Source organism: Paramisgurnus dabryanus, chromosome 6, assembly GCF_030506205.2.
Source record: "Paramisgurnus dabryanus chromosome 6, PD_genome_1.1, whole genome shotgun sequence".
NCBI classification, from domain to species: Eukaryota; Metazoa; Chordata; class Actinopteri; order Cypriniformes; family Cobitidae; genus Paramisgurnus; species Paramisgurnus dabryanus.
This window is the reverse complement of record NC_133342.1, coordinates 38,440,306-38,463,656: the sequence shown is the minus strand read 5'-3', so window position 1 is coordinate 38,463,656 and position 23,351 is coordinate 38,440,306. Positions and strand designations below refer to the sequence as shown.

At 40.9% G+C, this 23,351-nt stretch overlaps 2 protein-coding genes across 2 annotated transcripts in view; one reads left to right on the top strand and one right to left on the bottom strand.

Annotated features, from left to right (window-relative positions):
- cntnap2b (contactin associated protein 2b) overlaps positions 1-2,289 on the bottom strand; it is a 48,897-nt gene extending 46,608 nt beyond the window's left edge. Inside the window, exon 1 of the mRNA XM_065276693.1 lies at positions 1,918-2,289. Within this exon, the coding sequence (XP_065132765.1) occupies positions 1,918-1,996 (79 nt within the window). The 5' untranslated portion in view covers positions 1,997-2,289. The remainder of the gene's footprint in view (positions 1-1,917) is intronic.
- Positions 2,290-7,214: 4,925 nt separating this feature from the next.
- viml (vimentin like) lies at positions 7,215-23,167 on the top strand. The gene is made up of 9 exons (XM_065276731.1): positions 7,215-7,787; positions 13,086-13,146; positions 20,517-20,612; positions 20,860-21,021; positions 21,156-21,281; positions 22,043-22,263; positions 22,427-22,470; positions 22,540-22,625; positions 22,764-23,167. The coding sequence occupies exons 1-9, from the start codon at positions 7,294-7,296 to the stop codon at positions 22,800-22,802; spliced, it is 1,329 nt and encodes a 442-aa protein (XP_065132803.1). The 5' UTR covers positions 7,215-7,293; the 3' UTR covers positions 22,803-23,167.
- Positions 23,168-23,351: the final 184 nt, after the last annotated feature.

Sequence of the window (23,351 nt, the reverse complement as noted above, 5' to 3'; positions counted from 1 at the left end):
AATGTTTTATTACTACAGTGCACATGATACCAGTTTGGATTTTGCGAGCAAGCCTATGTATAGACTGTGTGGTATAAACTTAAAGCAAGGAGAGCAAAACAAATGGATGCTGATTTACTTAAACTGACATATGATTCTTGTTAGGGCGTAACCTAAATCTATTTTTAAAACAACCAATAAATCTTCAAATACTATTCAAAACAAATAATAATTGTTTTTAATTTTTTATTTAATATGTATCACTATTCTATGGATGGGATTGTATTTATTTTAATGAAAATGTTTTCATAGAAGTTCTGTAAGATTATATGACCAATAAAGATGCTGCTTTGTTATAAAATGTCTTAATATAACAATTATAAACTAGAGCTAAAGTTAAAAGGAAACTAAATTTGTAGATAAATGAGACAGACACTTTTTAAAGGAAACATGCCACAAAGTTTTCACAGTGATGCCAAAGTGCCATTTTTCTCATTGCAAGACTACTTAAACAATGTTTTGGCTTTCCTTTTTATAGACTACCTCGAAACAACATTTTTTGCAACCTTTTTTTCATCAAACCTTTCACCCTGATAAAAAGCCATTTAAGAACCGTAATCCATAAAATCACAACTGAGTTATTTTGTGATTTTAGATTTAAGATAATTTGATATTTGCCAATGTTGATATTTGAAATCACCTAAACAAACACACCCCTACCAAAATAGAATCTGGACCTTCTTTTTATAGACCCACCCCACACATACGCAACCCAGGCAACGATGTCGCTTAGTAGACACGCCCCTTACTGCGGATTGGCTACAAGTCTGTTTTGGTACTCGGCCCAACTTTCTTTTTCAAAGTGTTTTAAAAAATCATGCCCCTGCCTTTAAAGGGGACATTTCACAAGACTTTTTTAAGATGTCAAATAAATTGTTGATGTCCCCAGAGCACATATGTAAAGTTTTAGCTCAAAATACCATATAGATCATTTACTATAAATTGCCCCTATGTAGGTGTGAGCAAAAATGTGCCGTTTTTGGGTGTGTCCTTTAAAATGCACTAAATGACAGTGCTGTGGTTGGATAGTGCAGATTAAGGGGTGGTATTTTCCCCTTCTGACATCACAAGGGGAGCCAAATTTCAATGACCAATTTTTTCACATGCTTGCAGAGAATGGTTTACCAAAACTAAGTTACTGGGTTGATCTTTTTCACATTTTCTAGGTTGATAGAAGTACGGGGGATCCAATTATAGCACTTAAACATGGAAAAAGTCAGATTTTTTATGATATGTCTCCTTTAAGTGATGCAATATATCCTATTGATTTATTATAGCCAAAGGAAAACTGAAAAATCTGTACAGGACTAATAAATAGGCTATTTAAAACTTGAAAAGCAAAGCAAAAAGGTTCAAGTCATTTAGTTCTTAGTTTAAAAAATAGTACTTGATTTATTTCAAAGGTCAGGTAAATTAATCACTAAAGTAGCAAGAACCATTAGCACTTTCCAATGCAGTGATCTTGATGCATCTGACTTATCCATTTTTGATTTTTGGGCAAAACTTTTTTTGAGTTTGAGTTTGCACATTACAAGTATTGTACTTCACAATCATAAACAAAGCTTATCAAACACCCATACAAATCACAGCAGTATGCTAAAATATATCATGATACTCCCACTCAACCAGGAGAGCATTACAGCATGACATCTCACGCGACCGTAGGGCTGCTTGAAATCCACTTCCAAGACATTTTATGTACATTTGTGTTCAATAATCTATATTTCAACTGTTTTGCGTTTCCTTCGGCATAAACTATGCGGACGTAATGTCAAAACAATAAAATGTGATGCTAAATAGTAGGTGAAAAGTCACACGCTGACGCATAATAAGAACATTAAACACACACACATACAGTATAAATACTCGTGTACTTACGGGCTCCAGAACTGAGCTTCACATAAACATTAAAGATCCACAATATCACAGGCACCTGCAGTCCGACAATCCGTCGCATTCTCACTTTAATTCCGGTGTAAACAAAGAAAATCACGGCGTTCACTCACACCCCTCCCTGTACGGAAGAACTGAAGCCCGTCTGTGCTATTTCAGAGATATAAGCGCGCGACGTGCGCAATACAGCCAGCGTCTTATATTACCCAGCAACAAAAACCCCACAAAAACGACGAGAGACGCATTGTTTCTCAGTGCAGGTACTGGCAGAAAATCGCTTCAATGAACGGTCGTACGGTCGCACGATTCGCATTGTTACAGTGAGACAAGAGGAGGGTTTCCGGTACGATCGCTGTCCAGGTGCTGAAGTTAATGAGCGCTCGCGTGCACCCCCCTCTGATGAAAGAAGTGGTACGGTCCACCGGCGCAAAAGCGCGACACGGGCAAGTAAAAGATTGAAAATGGGGTGGGGGGTTGTTGGGGTTTTCTTTGAATAGATTTTTTTTTAATAAGGAAAATTCTCCAATGGGAAAAGAGGTGTTACTCTGCTCTCTACAGCGATAATGAATGGGGACTGCGATTTTAAATCGATAAGGGGCGGGGTGAGGGTGGGAAGACGCTTGTGAACAGTTATACATTGGGTGAACTATTTTTGTAAGGTCCTAAAAAACACCAATAAGTTGCTTTTCTGATGCTGACACTCTGCCATGAGACATGTTATAAACCTGCTTACATTTATTTAAAACTATTAAACAGGAGTATAAACATGAAACAAAACATTGATGGCTTTTTACCATTATAAATAAATGTAAAGTACACATAAGTACTTTTATGATAAGTATACTATGCGGAAATTAGTAGAGGATGGCATCTTTTGTCATTAAAACTTTTTTTAAGTTCATTATTATAATAATTTAAGCATAACAACATAATTCTGAAGCAACGTCTCATGCCAAATCTTTATTCAAAATGGATATTATAAGGAAAATTAATACAAACACTTAAACTAAATTTTTATGGAATATTAATATTTATGAAGGTCACTGAATATCATGCAGCTATTATGAGAAATAAACGAAAAATCAGATGTTAGCATTTTTATTTGGCACCTGGTAAACGACGTAGCCATTACGTATCAGTGAAATAAAAGAGTGGCCACTATGGGGCGCCAAAACACAATCTTACAGTACACTAACATCATGTTTTCATAAAATGACCATGCCTATATTAACTTTGCAAGTATTGTAATTGTTTTCCTACTGTACTTTTTTTATTACACAGTTCAATAAGTTTTGATATAATGCAATAGCGGAAGGTCAGCTTATGCATCCTAATGCTATTAAGTATAAAAGCAGTCCGAAATCAAACCTAAACCTTACAGTTTCCATTTAGCCACTGAGTAACATAAGCTGCTGTAAATGCACAGACAACTATTCTAATACATTTACGGTAATCAGGCTAGTCTAGTACATTTACAGCAATATACACTTAATGAATGCACAGTTGTGATCATACGTGTAATGGAATGCAAAGCATGCAAGCTGTTTGTGTATGCAGTGTTTGTGTGGTTGTGTATGCAGTGTTTGTGTGTTCGTGTATGCAGTGTTTTTGTGGTTGTGTATGCAGTGTTTGTGTGTTCGTGTATGCAGTGTTGTGTAGTTGTGTATGCAGTTTTTGTGTGTGCTAAAGCTTGCTGTATAAGCAATTAATTCTCTTCTGCCCAGATAACTCCATTCACTCCTGTGATGTAGGTCAGCATTCCACATCCACAGTTACAGACTTTTATAGTCTGTGTACACACACTGTCAGAAAAAAAGGTACAAAACTTTTTTCGCTGGTGTGGTATCATAAGGTACCGTTTTGTACCTTTACAGGTATAAACATAATGCAATGTTGTACCTTGTGGGGTAAACTACTGTTCCTTAAGGATATATTTTGTACCTGTACTGTGTTGTACCCCTAAAATTTTACTGGTTTAAAATTGCTCCCTAAGGTACACAATTGGTCCTTAGGGTATAATATTGTACCCCATAAAGTACAAAATTTCAATGTGTTTTATACCCATAAAGGCACAAAAAGGTACCTTTTAGGGTACCCCAGCAACAGAAAGAAGAACAACTTTGTACCTTTTTTCTGACAGTGCACAGTCACACTGCAAAAAATGACTTTCTTACTTATTATTTTTGTCTTGTTTTCAGTAAAGATATCTAAAAATTCTTAAATTAAAATGTATTTTCTTGATGAGCAAAATGAACTAGGAAAATAAGACTAGTTTTTATTTATGCAAATAAATAAATAATAATAGTCTTTAAGTTTCTTGAATTAAGTGTTTATGAAAAAGTAAACTTATTTCAACAAGTTTTCTTATTACATTGGCAGATTTTTTTGCTTGTTTTAAGCACTAATTTACTTAAAGTTTATATATTTTTTGTCTAAAAACTAGACTTATTTTCCTAGGTCATTTTGCTCATCAAGAAAAAACATCTTAATTTAAGAATTTTAAGATATTTTTACTGGAAACTATATATATATATATATATATATATATATATATATATATATATATATATATATATATATATATATATATATATATATATATATATATATATATATATAAAACCAGAGCATTGTCTTTCGAAAAGACATTTAGACATTTTTTAAGGAATTCTGGGAATTTCACTGTTTTGAAAAAGGCAATAATGAGGTTACTGTCAACAACAATAATCCCAGAATAAATAACATTGGCTCATTGTATTATTGCTCATTGCTCTTGCAAAATAGGCTAACACCCAACAACCTTCTCATTTCATGTCTAATATTTGGATAATGTAATTTTAAACATTTAAAAGCAATAGTGGATAAATCTTGATGACATGGCAAATCTTTCTTCAGGATAAGTACATTTAAATATAATCATTAATGCAAATTTATTAGGTATAGGTGACCTCTGCAGGACCTCCTGTTCTTTATTGCATGTCTTTGTAGCCTTGTTACCACAGTATAACAGCTTGACAATGAAGTTTTTCAGTAGAAGCAGTTCAGAAGTGAAATCTACCTGTGCCTGACATTTTAAAACAAGAGCAGCTGACAAGCATTCACTGTTTTCTGATCGAGGTATAGAGCTAGACACAATATGATATTATATGACTTTTTGAGATTTTCTATATAAATAATAGCATTAAGTATTTTTTTACAATGTGGATATGAAAAAAGAGAATAAAACATAATTTTCCAAACAACAAAAAGTACTATATATAGTAAAAATTACAATATATTGGGTGTTAGAATTCGGTTCAAATCTATAAATATAAATATTATAAAAATTTTCATCAGCTTAAGCCTGGGAATGTATTAACAATATAAAAGTTCCTGTAGCTCATTTGCCATTGTTTTAACAACACACATATTATGGGTTCAAGCAGGAAACACAACAAATGTTTTGGATAAAAGTGTCGGCCAAATGCATAAATGTAAATGTGACTGTGAGACTTGAACAAAACCTCATTTTGTTAACAGACCACACAGTCATTAGAGATCAAACTGAGCCAAACTTTCACCCAGGAGATTTACACAAAGTGTTGAACGGTGCTGAACGAAGACATCCAAAGAAAAACTAAACACAAAAGGTGAACATCTGAGTGAAACTGTAAAATATTGAGGTGGACATGTAGTGATTTCTAGCATGGCCACATTGTACAACAAACATTTTTACACACATGCATATATAAATCTCAGGCGTTTATAGATCAGTCAACCTCTGTTTAGCCGTCTGCAGTCCTGGAACCTTTCCATCATCCTTTCCGTTGCCATAGTGACCTGAACAAAAATCCCTGTGCCCTTTAATTCTTAAGTGGTGATAAGAAGGTTTTACTGTAATTACACTCATGTACAAACTCACAAAATACCAAGAGTTCAGAGATTTTTCCATGACCAAGTTTTGTTTATATAGTTTGGTCACTTTTATCATCACCAACACATTATAACAGTGTATGTGACTGGTTTTCATAATAGTCAAAACAAGAAAATCAACAAACAGCCTGTAACAAAATGTTTTATAAATAAGAATAAAAAATATATTAACATTTAGATTTTAATATCTATATCATATTGCTTTAGGCGTTGACCTTGCATTTGTTATAACATTAAGGTTAAATGGGAAAACTGAACCCTGCTACCAACATCATTGGCTAAAAATCACAGCACAGGAGATGAAACAAAAGAGCTTTAGAGCCAATTATATGCATTTGGTTAAGAGCCATGATGGGGTGTACTGAAAATTATAGCACTTGATGTAAGTCACTGCTAAGTCTTTGTATCAATTTTAATTATTAAAGAGTTTAATTATCATGGCAGCGTGAAATCCTGTATCTCCAGAGCAATGTTAAATGAAAGAACATAAAACAAACTATAAATTAAATAATGAAACATTATGGGGTGGTTTCCCAGACAGGGTTTAGATTAAACCAGGACTATTGGTAGGACACAATGTTACACATTTTAAGTCAGCACAATTTGATTCCCACACATGCATTTTATTCTGGGAGTTTCAAGTTTTTTGGTTACCATCATTGTGCAGACGAGTGATGCTTGTGCAGGTTGTGGGTTGTGAGATACTTCACTCAATGAGCACTAACTGTCTTAATGTGTTTTTTCAAATATGTAATTATTATTAGCCAACATGTGCTAATTAGTATGATAATGGAACTGACATTGATCAAGTTGTTTCAACAAGACATTGTTTGTTTGAATTAACTTGTTCTGTCCTTGCTGAACAGACCAGAACTAAATATGTCTAAACATTTTATTGAAGTTTATTGCTCACAACCCAATCATTTACATTTATTAAAGTGGTGTAACAAAAGATTATTTGTTTAAATGAACTTATTCTATTCTTGTTGTACAGACCTAAACTAATTGCATGGATGCAAATTTTCCTTATTTTAATAATTAAGTTGATTGAACTATTCTGAACTATTTTGCATGGTTGGGTAAAATATGGACAAACCTTAACTCTTGGTTTCATTTAAAGAATGTCCATATTTGACCTACTGGGTTAAAACAGTCCAGTTCATTTAAATCCAACAGTTGGATGTGTCCATATTTTGCGGTTGAAACAGCATTATCACTGTCGAGGAATCTTTTTCAAAGGCGGAGAAAAGCACAAAACTCTCACAGTGCGTTGCACTGACCAATGGGGTCATTTTAATGTCACTCAAAACCTCCAGTACCGTTATGTGATTTGCATAATGAGTGACTATAAATTAACTTTTCCACAGACTTTCTTCTCAGTTTGAGACAGCCGTCTAAAGCGACACTAAAGTTTAATAATTCCTACAAAGAGGACTTTAGACGTCCAATATGTCCACCTCCTCATACAGAAAGCGTTTTGGAGATGTCACCCGAAGCAACGAGTATTGCAGCCGCGAGTTCTTGAGACCGGTGCGTGCGTCCCGGGGGCCGTTTGGTGTCTCCGCAGCTCCGGGGATTTACGCGACCAGGAGCTCCAAGGTCCGTAGCAGCCGAGTGACCCAGGACAACCTGGACTTTAATCTCTCCGATGCTTTAAACGCGGAGTTCAAGACGAATCGCATGAACGAGAAGACGCAGATGCAATCGCTGAACGACCGCTTCGCCAGTTACATAGAGAAAGTGCGCGTTCTGGAGCAGCAGAATAAGATGCTGATAGTGGAGCTCGAGCTGGTGCGCGGCAACAGGTCATCGCGCGTCCCCGATCTATATGAAGAAGAGATGCGCGAACTACGGCGACAGGTTGATCAGCTGACCACGGAGAAAACACGCGTGGAAATGACACGAGACAATCTGGCTGAAGATATAGAGCGACTCAGAGAGAAGTATGCATAAAACACTATACAAAATGTATATAATACGCATTTAAAGAAAACATTTTTGGTAATCCATCCTCCAGATCCACTTACTGTAGGCCATCATTAAAGGGGTCATGTTATGAGATTTTTTTTAAATATGTAAAATAAGTCTTTGGTGTCCCCAGAGTGCTTATGTGAAGTTTTAGAACAGATAATTTATTATAGCATGTTAAAATTCCCGTTTTGTAGGTGCGAGCAAACACTGATGGAATGATGGTGGTTTGCTGCAATTGAAACTCAATTGTGCTGTCAATTTTTCTTCTATCTCTCTCTCTCTGCACTAAATGGCAGTGCTGTGGTTGGATAGTGCAGATAAAAGGCGATATTATTGTAATTGGCCTTGCTACCCACCTCCCAAAACAGGCAAAATCTGAATAACCTTTTTTCACATGCTTGCAAAGAATGGTCTACCAAAACTAAGTCATTGGCAGTGTTGGGGGTAACGCATTACAAGTAATGTGCATTACGTAATAACAAGGCTTTGAACCGGTTCAAGAAACGAAAACGAAAACCAGAAACTTTTGATGTTTTGCAAGGAACAGAAACGAAACCAGAAACTTTCCGTTCGTTATTTTTTCAGTTCTTTGAAAAGATTTCTGTGCAATATGACTCGGTGAAGTTCACTTCCGGTCGCCACCAGCAAGTAGTCTACTCAAGCCCAAGTCTCTAATGTTCAATCATAAGAGGGAAATATTGGAGGCTACCAAGTATCTCAAGATGTTTTTTTTAATACTTATTAGTGGTGTAACGGATTGCAGTTGATCCGTGATCCGTACAGATCACGACCCACTGTTCGGCTCGCATGCGATTAGCGGATTAATACGCAAATTTAAATAGGGTTAAATTTGATCATTTGCACGTATTTCAAAGGCTTGCAAATGTTAACACTTAAGTGATTTTAAACAATTTAACCACAAAAAGGCGCTAAAGTGAACAATTTTCTGCACGCATAGACGCACATGCATTTGAATGTGTCCGGTCAAAACTCCAATCAAACGTGATTATCCCTATGCCTTCAAAGATCAGAACTCTTGATGTATAAACTTGAGAGTTGGGCTACTGTGTCTCATACTGTAGTCTATTAAAATACATTTGGCGAATAAAGAACTGAAAAACATAATAATTTTCACTTTATGTGGAGCGACTGTTTATGCTTCATCTTCTTCCCGAAGCGCCGTTTGGCATTTGTCCTCCGTCTCTGTGTGTGCGCGTGTTTAAGAGCACTCAACAAATGTAGGCATGTCAGAATTATAGTTATGTCGCTTACATATTGTAGCCTTTTTTAATGTTCGATGACAAGATAGAGACTTAAAGGTGCAGTGTGTAAATTTTAGCGGCATCTAGTGGTGAGGTTGCGAATTGCAACCAATGGCTCAGTACACTGCTCACCCCTCGCTTTTGAAACGCATAGAGAAGCTACGGTAGGCGCCACCAGACAAACATGTCATCTTCGGAGAAAACTTAGTAAAAAAAGTTTGTCTGTTAAGGGCTTCTGTAGAAACATGGTGGCACAAAATGGCGACTTCCATGTAAGGGGACCCTCGGTATGTAGATAAAAACATCTCATTCTAAGGTAATAAAAACATAACGGTTCAAAATAAAAGGTCTTTATCCAACCCTGATAATATAGTTTTGTATATTATTTTGAATTTCTTTCAAGAGATCCTTCTAAAAATTACACACTGCACCTTTAAGTAAAATTATGAAGACTAATAATTTAAGTTTAATGTCCTAATGATCAGCCAACTAATTTGTATGTCCCACAGCTGACTTGGAACATTATTAACCGGTTCGGGAACTTTATATGGAAACATTAAAATACTGTTTCTGTTCAGAACGAACCAATTGGGAAAAATTCTGGTTCAAAGCCCTGCGTAATAATATTACTTTTCTAAAGTAATGAGTAAAGTAACGCACTACTTTTTAAATGTACACATTAATATTTGAGTTACTTTTTAAAAAAGTAATGCAAGTTACTTTTTTAGTTTTATTAATTTGATTAAAAAACGTATGTACTGAATTAAACGTAAACATAGTCACATTATGCACTCTATGCGTACACGCCTGTGTGGGAACAGTTTGAGTCAGAAACAAATGGCAGGCCAGAGCTCAACATTTTTGTGAAGAAATATGCAATTTCTGAATGCAGAACTTTACAGTCATTAAAATAATCTGCAAGGTCTGAAAGAGATCAAGCCTCAGCCAAGAAAAAGTAACGCAAAAGTAACTTAAAAGTAATGCAAGCATTACTTTCCATGAAAAGTAACTAAGTACGTTACTTTTTTTGTGAGTAACTTAATATTGTAATGCATTACTTTTAAAAGTAACTTTCCCCAAAACTAGTTACTGGGTTGATCTTTTTCACATTTTATAGGTGGATAGTGGCACTGGGGAACCAAATATAGCAATTAAACATGGAAAAAGTCAGATTTTCACGCTATGAACCCTTTAAAGTAAATTGTAAGATTTTAAATAAAAAACCAATGAAGATGATTGAAAACCAAAGACAAGAATAATTAAATTAAAGTGAACAACAAGTGGTCAACAACAAGTGGTCAAATTTTCAACCCTGTATCACGAAATTATCTACCTAAAGTCACGTAAATTTGTGAGTCTTAAGGCTGGAATACACTTCAGGATTTTTACACTTCTATAAGATCATTACCTTATCACACTGTGTGACATGGATAGTTTAATCCCGGGTCTGACAGGCATGTAGACTTCGGCGGCTGCGTCACACATTAGCGCAACGTCACCAGCATGCGCTCGTGGTAAACAAATACCAGAACGCAGGTCGTAGCAGCAAACACACTGTGCGGTGACCATGCTGAATTTCTGACACTGTCAGAAAACTATCCTAGGCTGTCTTTGAACCTCTCTCACTGTACAACATAGGACCACCGATAAAGAGCCACGAACACAGAAATCGTGACGATTGTTTCACAATGGCAATCTTTCGTCTGGGATAGCCAATAATCGTGCAGTGTATGCCAGGGTTTAAGCGTGACACTGACACGGTTTTCCGCCTTTTTGCGTGAACATGTCATGCATTTCTGTTTACGTGTCACTGTCACATATTTGTTACTCAACTGTTTTGTCCTATTTTCAAACCATTGACGCTTTGGTTTAGGGTAAGATTTGGTGTTTGTGTTAGGATGTCACTTTAAGTATTGGTTTATACCTTTATTTTTTTTATATTTTATGATTTTTAAACCGCCTGGTATTAGGGTTAGAGTTGGGTTTGGGTAATGATGTCTTTTTATGTAAATCTAACCCTAAACCGAAGTCACAATGTTAATAAAATAGGACATAACAGTTGAGTAACAAATACGTGACAGTGACACGTAAATAGAAAAGCGTGACATGTTCACGCAAAAAGGCGGAAAACCGTGTCAGTGTCATGCTTAAAGGGATAGTTGGGCCAAAAATGATATTAAACCCATGATTTACTCACCCCCAAGCTGTCCGAGCTGCATATGTCCATCGTTTTTCAGACAAACACATTTTCGGATATTTTAGAAAATGTTTTAGATCTTTCAGTTGATTAAATGTAATGTTATGTGGGTCCACGACCTTCAAGTCCAAAAAAAGTGCGTCCATCCTTCACAAATTAAATCCAAATGGCTCCAGGATGATAAACAAAGGTCTTCTGAGGGTAATCCACGCAGTGTTGTTGTAGAAATATCCATATTTAAAACTTTATTAACGTAAATAACTACCTTCCGGTAGCGCCGCCATCTTAGACTCCTCTGTATTCAGGAGAGAGTATTAGCGTAGTGTACGCACTTTTCTTAGTGACGTATGACAAATTCGGAGGGCGGGGGCACAGAGCAGCAGCAGAGTAGCCTCCGTATGCTGCGTAAGCTCTCATCCTGAATGCGGACGTGACTAAGATGGCGGCGCTACCGGAAGGTATTTTTTTTGTTAATAAAGTTTTAAATATGGATATTTCTACAACAACACGGCGCGGATTACCCTCAGAAGACCTTTGTTTATCATCCTGGAGCCGTTTGGATTTAATTTGTGAAGGATGGACGCACTTTTTTGGACTTGAAGGTCGTGGACTATGGGTGGACCCCGTAACATTACATTTAATCAACTGAAAGATCTAAAACATTTTCTAAAATATCCGAAAATGTGTTTGTCTGAAAAACGATGGACATATGCAACTCGGACAGCTTGGGGGTGAGTAAATCATGGGTTTAATATCATTTTTGGCCCAACTATACCTTTACGACTCAAAAATGTACATGACTATAGGTATGTCATTTCATGATACTGGGTTGCAAAATTGATTTTCAGAGGGCATACTTTGCATAATATTTGCTCTAAATGTCGACTTGGCTTAGATTAAACATGGAGAAGTGTACAAAATGAAGAAAACACAACTTTTTATAAGTATTTATTTTACAAAATTGTTTGTCAAAAAAGGCAATTAATCAGGAAATATGTTTTTTAGCAGTTAAGCACGGTTTAGCCTACAATTATGCAACACACATACAAAAAAACTTGAAGAAATGGAAAGTTATAAATTTTCCGAAGTTGGAGATAACTTGGCAACTACAGTGGGTGAAATGATGAACAATTTAATTTGTACTCTGTTAGGACACCTGTGCAAATGTAATGAGAGAGTAAACTGATTTCATCGCATTGAGAACAGTTGTTTACATGTAAGAAATGTTGTGAACTGTAAGAAATGTTGTGATCAGTGAGACATGCAACAAACACTGTTAAAAATGTCTTTAGAAATTACAGTATTACTGCAGCTGGTTGCCAGTAACTTTCTGTAGATTAAAATTTTTGTTATTTACTGGAAACAGTTTGTTCAAAGTTAAATGAACCTTAAACATTAGCAAGTCATTATCTTTACAGAAAAAAACTAAAATAACAGCCTCATGCAAAGCATTCTGGGAACCAAAATCAAGATAAAGACATGCAAATGTTTCATGTTCATTTAACTTTTAACAAACTGTTGCCAATAAATAACATACATTTAAATCTACAATAAGTAAACAGAAACAGCAAACATTTACCGTGTATGTTTGTTTATTTTTTATATTAACTCACCAAAATACTTTTTCTTTGAGTTGCAGAAAAAGTCGAAATGACTTGTACAGCCAATTAAAATAAACAAAAAAGTAATTACAATGTGTGGATTCAGTTTGGCCACAGTGTGATTTGTTTAAGAACATTTTGTATTGTTAAACTAAAGTTTCCGCGTTAACAAAAGTAATATAAGTCTTTCTGTCGTTCTGTAATTTACAGACTGCAAGATGAAATTCTTCAACGCGAGGAAGCTGAGAACAACACAAGAAGTTTCAGACAGGTGAAACATAATTGTGACAAAACTTTAACCATTTCATTTGGATCCCTTTCATGTCCGTTATATATCACTTTACATGGATTTTAAATGACTTTAGTAGTCGAACTGGCAGTAATGGATGGTCTGGAGAGACAATATTATAAACTCATACTATGATTGTATACCGCTAGAAAAAAATAGTCAAAATACAGTATAGGCTGCCCCCAGCTGTCAAAGGGGCAGTAAAAGTTAATGTAACATTAGCCCAGGTGAAAAAGAAGTACACTTCCATTCTCGCGCACTCAAATTTCTTCTTTAGTACTTCTTAAGATAATCTTAAGAACATCTAAGTGTACTTCACTGTGTTATTTTGAGACACCATAAATATGAACTAAAATGTATTTAGGTACCACTTTTAGTAAATTTGAACACATCTTTGTATGAAAATTGGTTTCAAGTTTAATACAAGTGTTAACTAAATAATTTTTTTAATACAGAGATAGTAGTGCATTTTAGTTCATATTCATGGTGTCTCAAAATAGCACAAATAAGTACACTTAGATAACCTAACAACATCTTAAGTAGTACTAAAGATGAATTTTTTGTATATTAAGTACAAAATTAGTGTGCGAAAATAGAGCACTTTAACTCTTTCACTGCCAGCGATTAGAAAAAAAGTTGCCAGCCAGCGCCAGCATTTTTCATGATTTTCACAAAAGTTTAATGCCTTCCAGAAAATGTTCTTCTTTAAATATATATACATACAATATATCAAATGAAAGAACAGAACCTCTGCTTTCAAACAAAAAAACTTTTTCATCCTACCTTCATTAGTTCTCTTTTCATCACCTCTCAAATATGGGTAGGTTTCTTCAAAAACATCAAATTTTGAGCAAAAAGCTGAGATAATTAAATTTTTGCTAATAAGGACTGTTGCCCTGAGCCATCTGTAAAACATACACGGAGATCTGTTTCGACCTCACTCTGACCGTCACTACGGTCTAAAAAGGAATGATCACCTTCGTTCTGCCTATCACCGAGACCATATGTCAACAAAGTCATGTCCATGACCTCCGGAAGCAGAACGACCCGCGTCTATAATTAGCAGAGAATGCTCCCGGTTCAGTCTCTCACCTTGATCGCCTCATACGAGACCGTGAGTAAGAGACTACGTATTCAGGTAAGAAATTCCTGACTATTTCCTTGTTGCATTCCACTAATTCGTTACCTAAACGGTGCGGGTGCCTTGTGCCCCCGAGAATTGTTGTGGTTTGCGTATTAACTTATTATTTCTAGGTATATACCTTTCATTTAAACTCATATGCACTAGATTTCCGGGGAATTTAAGTTGTTTATCCGTGTGCCTCTACTGCTGTTCGCAGCCGTGGGCTTTGTGCGAGCCCACTAAGTGCGTTCGCGCGCTGGTGTGGGCCGCCATTATACCTGTGTTTGTATTTACTGCTGTTTTCAGCTGGTATATTGTGTTTGCTACTAGTGCTATTTTTTTGTTGAATTATTTAGTTGGGGGCTGTTTTTTCCAGTACACTATAAACAGCCCTGTTATTATTGTGTTCACTATTTCAGTCTGTTAGGTGCGTTTACGTGCTGGTGCAGGCTGTGGCAGTATTTCCCCACACCCTATACCCCTGTTCACAGCTGGTAAGGGGTCAGTGTGTGCCTGCTAAGTGCATTCGTGCGCCGGTGCGGGCCATCATAATACTGTGTGCTGTGCTTTTCTGCTCTTAGGTACTTTTTTTCGCCTTGAGTGGCGGCTACAATCACACTTTTTCCTGCAATACTCCCCTCTGACACACCCTATACCCCTGTTTGCAGCTGGTGGGGCTAGTGTGCGACCGCTAAGTGCATTCGTGCGCTGGTGCGGCCCACCGTATTACCTTGGCGGATTGCTGGAGGAGGACTCCAGGCATTATATTGGGTTTCTGTGTTGCTGCAATGGCTTCCCACTACTGCAGGATCTGCAACGCCTCCATGAGTGCTAGGGATGGGCACAGGGAGTGCCCCACATGCCTTGGAGCTGCCCACGTGCTGGAAGACGTGGACAATCCCTGTAGTGCAGCCTGTGATCTCTCCAGGGACGAGCGACGACGCCGGGCCAGCCAGGTGCGCGGGCATGTGCGTGAGGAAGGGAGCGGGAAGCGGCGCTCCCCTGACCAGCCGTCCCTCTCCAGTAGGCATGGGCGTAAACACAAGCGCAAGCGTTCACGTTCGCGTGATCGACAACGGGATTCCCCCCATGGAGTTACCCAGGTTGAGCCACCCAAATCTGTTAAGCCCCCTGCCTCAGCTACGGTGGCAGAAAGCAGCAGCACGGGGTCACTCGAGATCCTTGCGGCTCTCCAGGCTCTGTCACGGAGGTTGGACAAGTTAGAAGGTAACCAACAGGACTTATTACATGAGGATCCCCTCTCAGTCAGGCCCGAGAGCTTCGGCGAGGAGGAACATCAAGACAATGTAGATGTGTTATCCCTATGCGCTTCACACACAGTGGTGGACGACACCACAGGTGGCGACGACCTCGAAGGGGAGCTACATTCTAGCTCTGCTGAGCCAGCTGACGGCTCCACGGAGACAGGAGAGGCCCCTGTCAGTTCCCTGATGTCACGGGTACTGAGCGCTGCCAAGGTTTTGGGCCTTCAGGGGCCTACATCTGCCCCGGCTCCCGCTGGAGGTGTTTGGGAGGGCATCTCCCGACCTGAACCACGGCCTTCTATACCTGTAGCAGATGACTATACTGCAATGCTGAGGTCATCATGGGGTACAAATTCGAAACGGCCCCAGTTTAATGCAGGTTGTCGCCAGCTGGCAAATGCTAGTTATCCGGTTGAAACTGGACTGGGGAACATGCCACCAGTTGAGTCGCCTATGGCTGCATTGACGTCTCTGGGGTTTTCCCGTGTATCCTCCGATCCACGGTGCCCTCGCAAGGAGTGTGCCAAGACGGACCGGCTGGTCACCAATTCCTTCAACACATCAGCTCGAGCGGCCCGTATGGGTAACGCTCTAGCCATCACCCTGGCGGCTCTACGGAAGACACTGGGCCCAGACGATCATGATTCCAGGGCCCTGGTCGACGCGGCTCTTTCTTCCCACTCCCAGCTGACACGTGACGTGGGGGATGCTATGGCCTCTGCAGTGCTGTGTCGCAGACAAGTTTGGCTGGCACAAACCTCCCTGCCAGATGCCATCAGACAGGAGCTACTCAACCTCCCTGTGGTACCAGGACACGTCTTTCACCCTGGATTCCAGGAGGTGCTTGATCGGATTGAACGGACTGCAGCATCTAGGGAAGCTGTCCAGAGGGTTTGCTCTAGGTCTGCTTCAACTGCCGGCCGCCCACCTGTCAGTAGGTATAGGCTGCGGCAGCCTACCCGGCCTCCATCAGCAGGTGACAACCCAGAGGCACGGGACTGGCGATTTCGTGCACCTGACCGACATACAGCCTCAAATTCCAGAATTAAGGGACGACGAGGACCACAGCGGGGCACAGGCAGGGGTGCAGGCCGCGGTGGCGGTCCTGCATAGGAGTCCCGGGTCGCCCGTCGATTGTCCTTCCCAGCTGTCACGGACCTCCTGGGAAGGCATTGTGCCAGACCCTTGGGTCGTGGCTACGGTGGCTCGCGGCTACCGATTACAATTTCGGCGGCGACCCCCAACGTTTTCAGGGATCAAGATAACGTCCGTAAAAGACCCTGTTTTAATGTCCGTCCTCGTCAAAGAGGTCCAGGAGTTACTTTTGAAAGGGGCCATCTCAGAAGTACCGCCCAGCGCACAGCTCACTGGGTTTTACTCCAAATACTTTATTGTTCCAAAAAAAGACGGCGGTCATCGGCCTGTTCTCGACCTCAGGCCCTTGAACCGATATCTCAAGGTGCTACCCTTCAAAATGGTTCACACAAGGGTGGTGATGCAGTCTATCCAGCAGGGGGAGTGGTTCACGTCCCTGGATCTGAAAGACGCCTACTTCCACGTCCCAATCTGTCCAGAACACCGGCCCTTCCTGCGCTTTGCCTTTCAAGGCAGGGTATTCCAGTTTCAGGTCCTTCCCTTTGGTCTTTCTCTGGCCCCAAGGGTCTTTACTCGCGTGGTGTCAGCTGCGCTGTCCCCCCTCCAGGTTCGAGGGTTGAAGATCTTGCCCTACCTGGACGATTGGCTCATGTGCGCCCCCTCTCAGGAGCAGGTAGTACGAGACACGAGCACAGTTCTGGCCCACATTCAAATGCTAGGCTTCACGGTCAACCACAAAAAGAGCAACCTGCAACCCCGCCAACAGGCAGAGTTCCTCGGCATCCTTCTGGACTCGGTAAGCATGACTGCATCTCTCACTTCACAAAGAGCAGACAGCTTGATCAACATGACGAAGCAGTTCCACTTGGGCAGCCTTGTCACAGCTCACAGAGTTCAAAAGCTACTGGGCTTGGTGGCCGCAGCAGCAGCAGTGATTCCTCTGGGCCTGCTGAGGGCACGCCCCCTGCAGTGCTGGTTCAATGCTTTCCATCTTCACCCCAGAGACGACAGGCAGATGAAACTGCGTATATCTCAAACCTTCATCAAAGCCCTACGCCCTTGGAGCAACCGGGAGTTCATTTTACAAGGTGTCCCACTGGGGGGCCTTCCCCACAGGAGACAGGTCATCTCAACGGACGCGTCCCTGACAGGCTGGGGGGCTGTCTGGGAAGGAAGGGCAGTGAGGGGCACATGGCAGCCACTGTGGATGAAGGAGCACATAAATGTCCTCGAGTTGAAGGCCATCCATCTTGCTCTTCAGAAATTCCTGCCAGAGTTGCAAGGCCAACATGTTCTGGTGAGGACAGACAGCACTTCAGCAGTGTATCATGTCAATCACCAGGGAGGCACGAGGTCCCAGCGATGCCTCCAGGTGGCAGAGGAGTTGCTGATATGGGCATGGCCTCGATTTTCCTCACTGAGGGCAGTGCACATCCCAGGTGTGGAGAACAGAGCGGCCGACATTCTCTCCAGGACAGGGCCACTCCCGGGAGAGTGGAGGTTGAACACCGACGTAGTTGTTCAGATCTGGATGCGTTACGGTGCGGCCCAGATGGATCTCTTTGCTTCAGCGGAGACAACACACTGCCCAGAATGGTACTCCCTCATGGGGCAGGAGGGCAGTTCGGGCCTGGATGCTCTGTCGCAAGACTGGCCAACAGGCTTGTTATACGCTTTTCCTTCACTCCCTCTCATAGCTCAGGTCCTCCAACGGATCAGAGAGGGCCAACACTCAGTCCTGTTGGTCGCGCCACGGTGGCCGGCGAGGCCATGGTTCCCAGAACTCCTCCGGATGCTGCAGGGTCAGCCATGGCAGTTACCGTGCAGAGCAGATCTCCTGACGCAAGCAGACGGGCGGATTTGGCATCCGAACCCGGGAGCCCTGCGTCTATAGGTTTGGCCCCTGCAGAGCCCATCGATGGACAGCTAGATAAGGCTGTACAGGAGACACTTAATAATGCCAGGGCCCCATCTACCAGAGCTGGCTACGCACTCAGATGGAGGATCTTTTCAGAGTGGTGTTTTGGCTTGGGCATCGAGCCAACGATTTGTCCCGTGCCACAAGTATTATGCTTCTTGCAGTCCCATTTTGATCTGGGCAAGGCAGCCAGTACGATTAAGGTCTATGCTTCGGCCATTTCAGCTTTTCACCAGGGGGCAGATAACACATCCCTGGGTAGGCACCCTCTGATTAGCCGGTTCTTAAGGGGAGCCCGCCGGTTACGTCCAGGTCGCACCTTGCGGGCACCAAGCTGGGACCTGCCTACAGTTCTGACATCTCTCACTGAAGGTCCTTATGAGCCTATTGCAGACGCAGATCTACGGTCTTTGTCTCTTAAGACAGCATTTCTCTTGGCTCTCTGTTCAACCAAACGAGTCGGGGAGCTGTGTGCTCTCTCCGTTAGTGATGACTGTTTGAGGTGGCAGGCAGGGGGCACTGTCGTGTCACTCTGGCCGAATCCAGCTTTCCTGCCAAAAGTGCTTGATCAGCAGTCCATGAACAAGGTGTTGGAGCTGGCCCAATTCCAGCCTTCCGCTGCCTCACAGGCAGAGCATGACAAGCTTAGCACATTGTGTCCAGTCAGGGCCTTGAAAGCCTATCTGATCCGTACACAGGCTTTAAGAAGAATGCACTCTCAACTGTTTGTCTGTTATGGGGCAGCAAGGCAGGGACTGCCGCTTTCCAAACAGAGGCTATCTCATTGGCTGGTGGAGGTTATTTCCCATGCTTATAAGGCTCAGGGGATACCGGTCCCAACAGGTACAAGGGCTCATTCTACTAGGAGTGTGGCTACATCTTGGGCTGCCCTCAAGGGTGTGGCAGCAAGCGACATCTGTGCAGCGGCTTCTTGGTCTACGCCATGCACTTTTACAAGATTTTACCGGGTGGATGTGACTCGACCAGCTCCGGTCGGCGACGCTGCCCTCATGTCTGTGACTGAGCGAGGTTCTAATTGATCCTGGGTTCCTCGCGACTCTGTTGGTATGTGTCATCCCTTTTTAGACCGTAGTGACGGTCAGAGTGAGGTCGAAACAGATCGTAGGTTACGCAGGTAACCATGGATCTGTGAGACCGAGGGATGACCGTCACTATCCTTGTCGCTCGGACCATTCTGAGGCGCTCAAGGTAGGAGACTGAACCGGGAGCATTCTCTGCTAATTATAGACGCGGGTCGTTCTGCTTCCGGAGGTCATGGACATGACTTTGTTGACATATGGTCTCGGTGATAGGCAGAACGAAGGTGATCATTCCTTTTTAGACCGTAGTGACGGTCATCCCTCGGTCTCACAGATCCATGGTTACCTGCGTAACCTACGTTCTCTCTCTCTCACGTGAGGCGCTACTTCCGGGTTGTATAAGTTGCGGAAGTGCGCCACTTGTTGGATTATAGCGGTATTGCGGAAAGCCGGAAATTCTCGTCATTGGCAGGGAAGCGTTTTCTCTTAATTGACGAGTTATCTCGCCAATGGCGGCGAAAGAGTTAAGTATATTATGGAAGTGTACTACTTTTTCACCTGGGAGGTACAGATATATAGCTTACTTTTGGCACCTTTTTTTAAAGATATCAGTATGTGCCTCTGACGTAGTAACTAATATGTAGTCTTTAGGTGCAAAGCTGTGCTTTTTGAACGGGTACAGCCCCAGTGACTGTGGGACTGTTTTCAGAGTGTTTTGTAATCAAAACACAATGTAATGCACTGGATAGTTGGGTTTTGTGCTGGATGTGATAATCCTATCAGGCGAATGGTGCCACGTAGACTGCAGGGCACCGTGCCTGATCCAGATCCTTATTAAAACACAAAGAGCTCTTCACTGAGAGACCGCTGTTTACTGCTGTGTTACATAATGCTGTCCATGTTTGATGCAGGATGTGGATAATGCGGCTCTTGCTCGCGTAGATCTGGAAAGAAAGGTGGAATCACTACTGGAGGAGATCGTCTTCCTGAGAAAACTTCATGAAGAAGTGAGAAACCTTTATATTGAATAATAATAATTTGATATGAAACTATAAACCACTACAGCTTTGCAACTGCATATAAACACCCAAGCAACCACACAAATCAATGTTGTGTCAAGGCAGCAAGTTTTGGAGAAAAACATCACTTGCATTTTCATCAGAAGTCTTGATCTGGTTTGCACATAACACAAAATATGTACAACAAATGCTGAGAATGTACTGCATACGAATCTCTCATTCGTTCTTTCTGTAGGAGCTGGCCGAGCTGCAGGCACAGATCCAGGACCAGCAGATGCACGTGGACATGGATTTGGCTAAACCTGACCTAACAGCTGCTCTCAGAGATGTTAGATCTCAATATGAGAACCTGGCCACCAAAAACATCAATGAGTCGGAAGAGTGGTACAAATCAAAGGTGCATATCCTCATCTTTATTTGTTTCGGATAAAAAATGATCCTTGCTAAAACCAGTAGTGTTATACCCACAAATCAGTTGCTTTTACCTGTACACAAAGGAAAAAACACTAAAAAAGCTCTTCTCATGGACAGTTTGCTGATCTGACAGAGGCGGCCAACCGGAATAATGAGGCTCTGCGATTGGCCAAGCAGGAGGCCAATGAATATCGCCGACAGGTGCAGGCGCTCACCTGTGAGGTGGATGCTCTTAAGGGTGCTGTAAGTATATTCACAGACCAGAAACATACTGTTGTGTATGTACACAAACAGACACATGTTCTTGTGTTACTGTGATAAAAACCAGCCTTGGTACTCACGGGTACGATAGAGTTACCTTCAAAATCTGTTATTACTGTATTTAAGCTGGCTTGATACGTCAACTGATTCAGTTTCAAAAATTGTCTTTAAATTATTGCTTTTCTACGACAGTATGACACTCTTAAAGGGACACTCCACTTTTTTTTGAAAATATTCTCATTTTCCAGCTCCCCTAGAGTTAAACATTTGATTTTTACCGTTTTGGAATCCATTCAGCTGATCTTTGGGTCTGGCGCTAGCACTTTTAGCATAGCTTAGCATAATCCATTGAATCTGATTAGACCATTAGCATCACGCAAAAAAAAATAACCAAAGACTTTCAATATTTTTCCTAATTACAACTTGACTCTTCTGTACATCGCGTACTAAGACCGACGGAAAATTTAAAGTTGTGAATTAAAACTATACTCTCATTCTGGCATAATAATCAAGGACGTTGCTGGCGTAACATGGCTACAGGAGGCGCAATGATGTTACGCAGCACCCGAAAATAGTCCCCTGCTATTGAAAGTTACCAATAGGACTGTTTCGGCTGCTGCGTAATAGTCCGGCAGCAAAATCCTTGAACTCTAGGGGAGCTGGAAAATGAGCATAGTTTTAAAAAAAAGTGGAGTGTCGCTTTAAATCCACTGACTTTGTAATGTTCATTTCTGCCCCTGTAGAATGAATCTCTGGAGCGTAAGATGAGGGAAATAGAGGACACATTTGCAATGGAGTCGTCTTGTTCACAGGATAATATTGCTTGTCTGGAAGAGGACCTACATAACATAAAGGATGAGATGGCGAGACACCTTCATGAGTATCAGGATTTGCTCAACATCAAGATGGCCCTGGACATCGAGATCGCCACCTACAGGAAACTTCTGGAGGGAGAGGAGAGCAGGTGCACATTTTCGATCAACACAGTTTTTTTTATTTTGTAGACGTGGTTTAACTTGACCTATCATTGATCTTTATCGATTTGAATGTATTTTTTGGGTCACTACATGTCTACACAACCAATGTGCGTATTACACTGATGTTTGTGTTCATTTTTTTGCCTGTAGAATTGCAACACCTCTTCCAAACTTCTCCTTCTTAAATCTGAGAGGTAAGTCACAAGCAACTCATAAAAATGCGTTTGTCTATTTCAGTTCATGATATTCTTGCTTTTTCACAGACACAACGCTCGAGCCCAAGCCTTTAACAGAAACCACAACTACTAAGAAAGTTGTCATCAAGACCATTGAGACCAGAGATGGTCAGGTATGTGCCGACCTACTGCATTCATGTAAAAATGTTTTTTGTTGTTGTTGTTGTTGTAATAAACCTGCAGTTATTATAATTTCAAATTAATCATTTCATTTTTGTCTCTCATGAATGCGTCTGCTTTTTGTCTTGAAGCTGATCAATGAATCCACTCAGAACCACGATGACCTGTGAACAAACGGTTTATCTTGCACTGCAATCGATCAACTGCAGCTCCGTGTGTCTCGATTTAATGTGATGTGACCCGTTTCCAAGTGCCTTTATCTGCCTAAAACATATATTAACCCAGTAGATAAAATGTGATAACACACAAGCATGACCTGTAGAATAAACTGTGAATCTTTTACTCTCCGAAAGTAAACCCTTATACCTAAAGAGTGCACATTACTGTACATATCTGTAACTATGTACTGTACCCCCTTTTAAAGAGTATCATCCCAGTGACAGCTTTTGTACCATTTTCTGATTGTGTTTAAGTGCCTGAACCCGCTTTTATTTTTCTTGCAACATTAGTGAGCCAAACATTAAACATAACTTAGAACAACAAAGATGAGTTGCTTTTTGTATTTTGTATTGGTTTAAAATAGTGCTGGGCAAAGATTAATCGTGATTAATCGCGATTAATCGCATACAAAATAAAAGTGATTTTTTTTGCATAATAGTGCTGTGTGCAATTTTTATGTATATTTAACCACACACACATACATATATTCATTTCAGAAT

What these genes read in the sequence shown, in the direction of transcription:
- viml (XM_065276731.1), top strand. Translation starts at nt 7,294, where the DNA reads ATGTCCACCTCCTCATACAGAAAGCGTTTTGGAGATGTCACCCGAAGC. An exon ending in ACACAAGAAGTTTCAGACAG is followed by an intron (nt 13,147 to 20,516) that starts GTGAAACATAAT and finishes TGTTTGATGCAG; the next exon opens with GATGTGGATAATGCGGCTCT. An exon ending in TGGATGCTCTTAAGGGTGCT is followed by an intron (nt 21,282 to 22,042) that starts GTAAGTATATTC and finishes CTGCCCCTGTAG; the next exon opens with AATGAATCTCTGGAGCGTAA.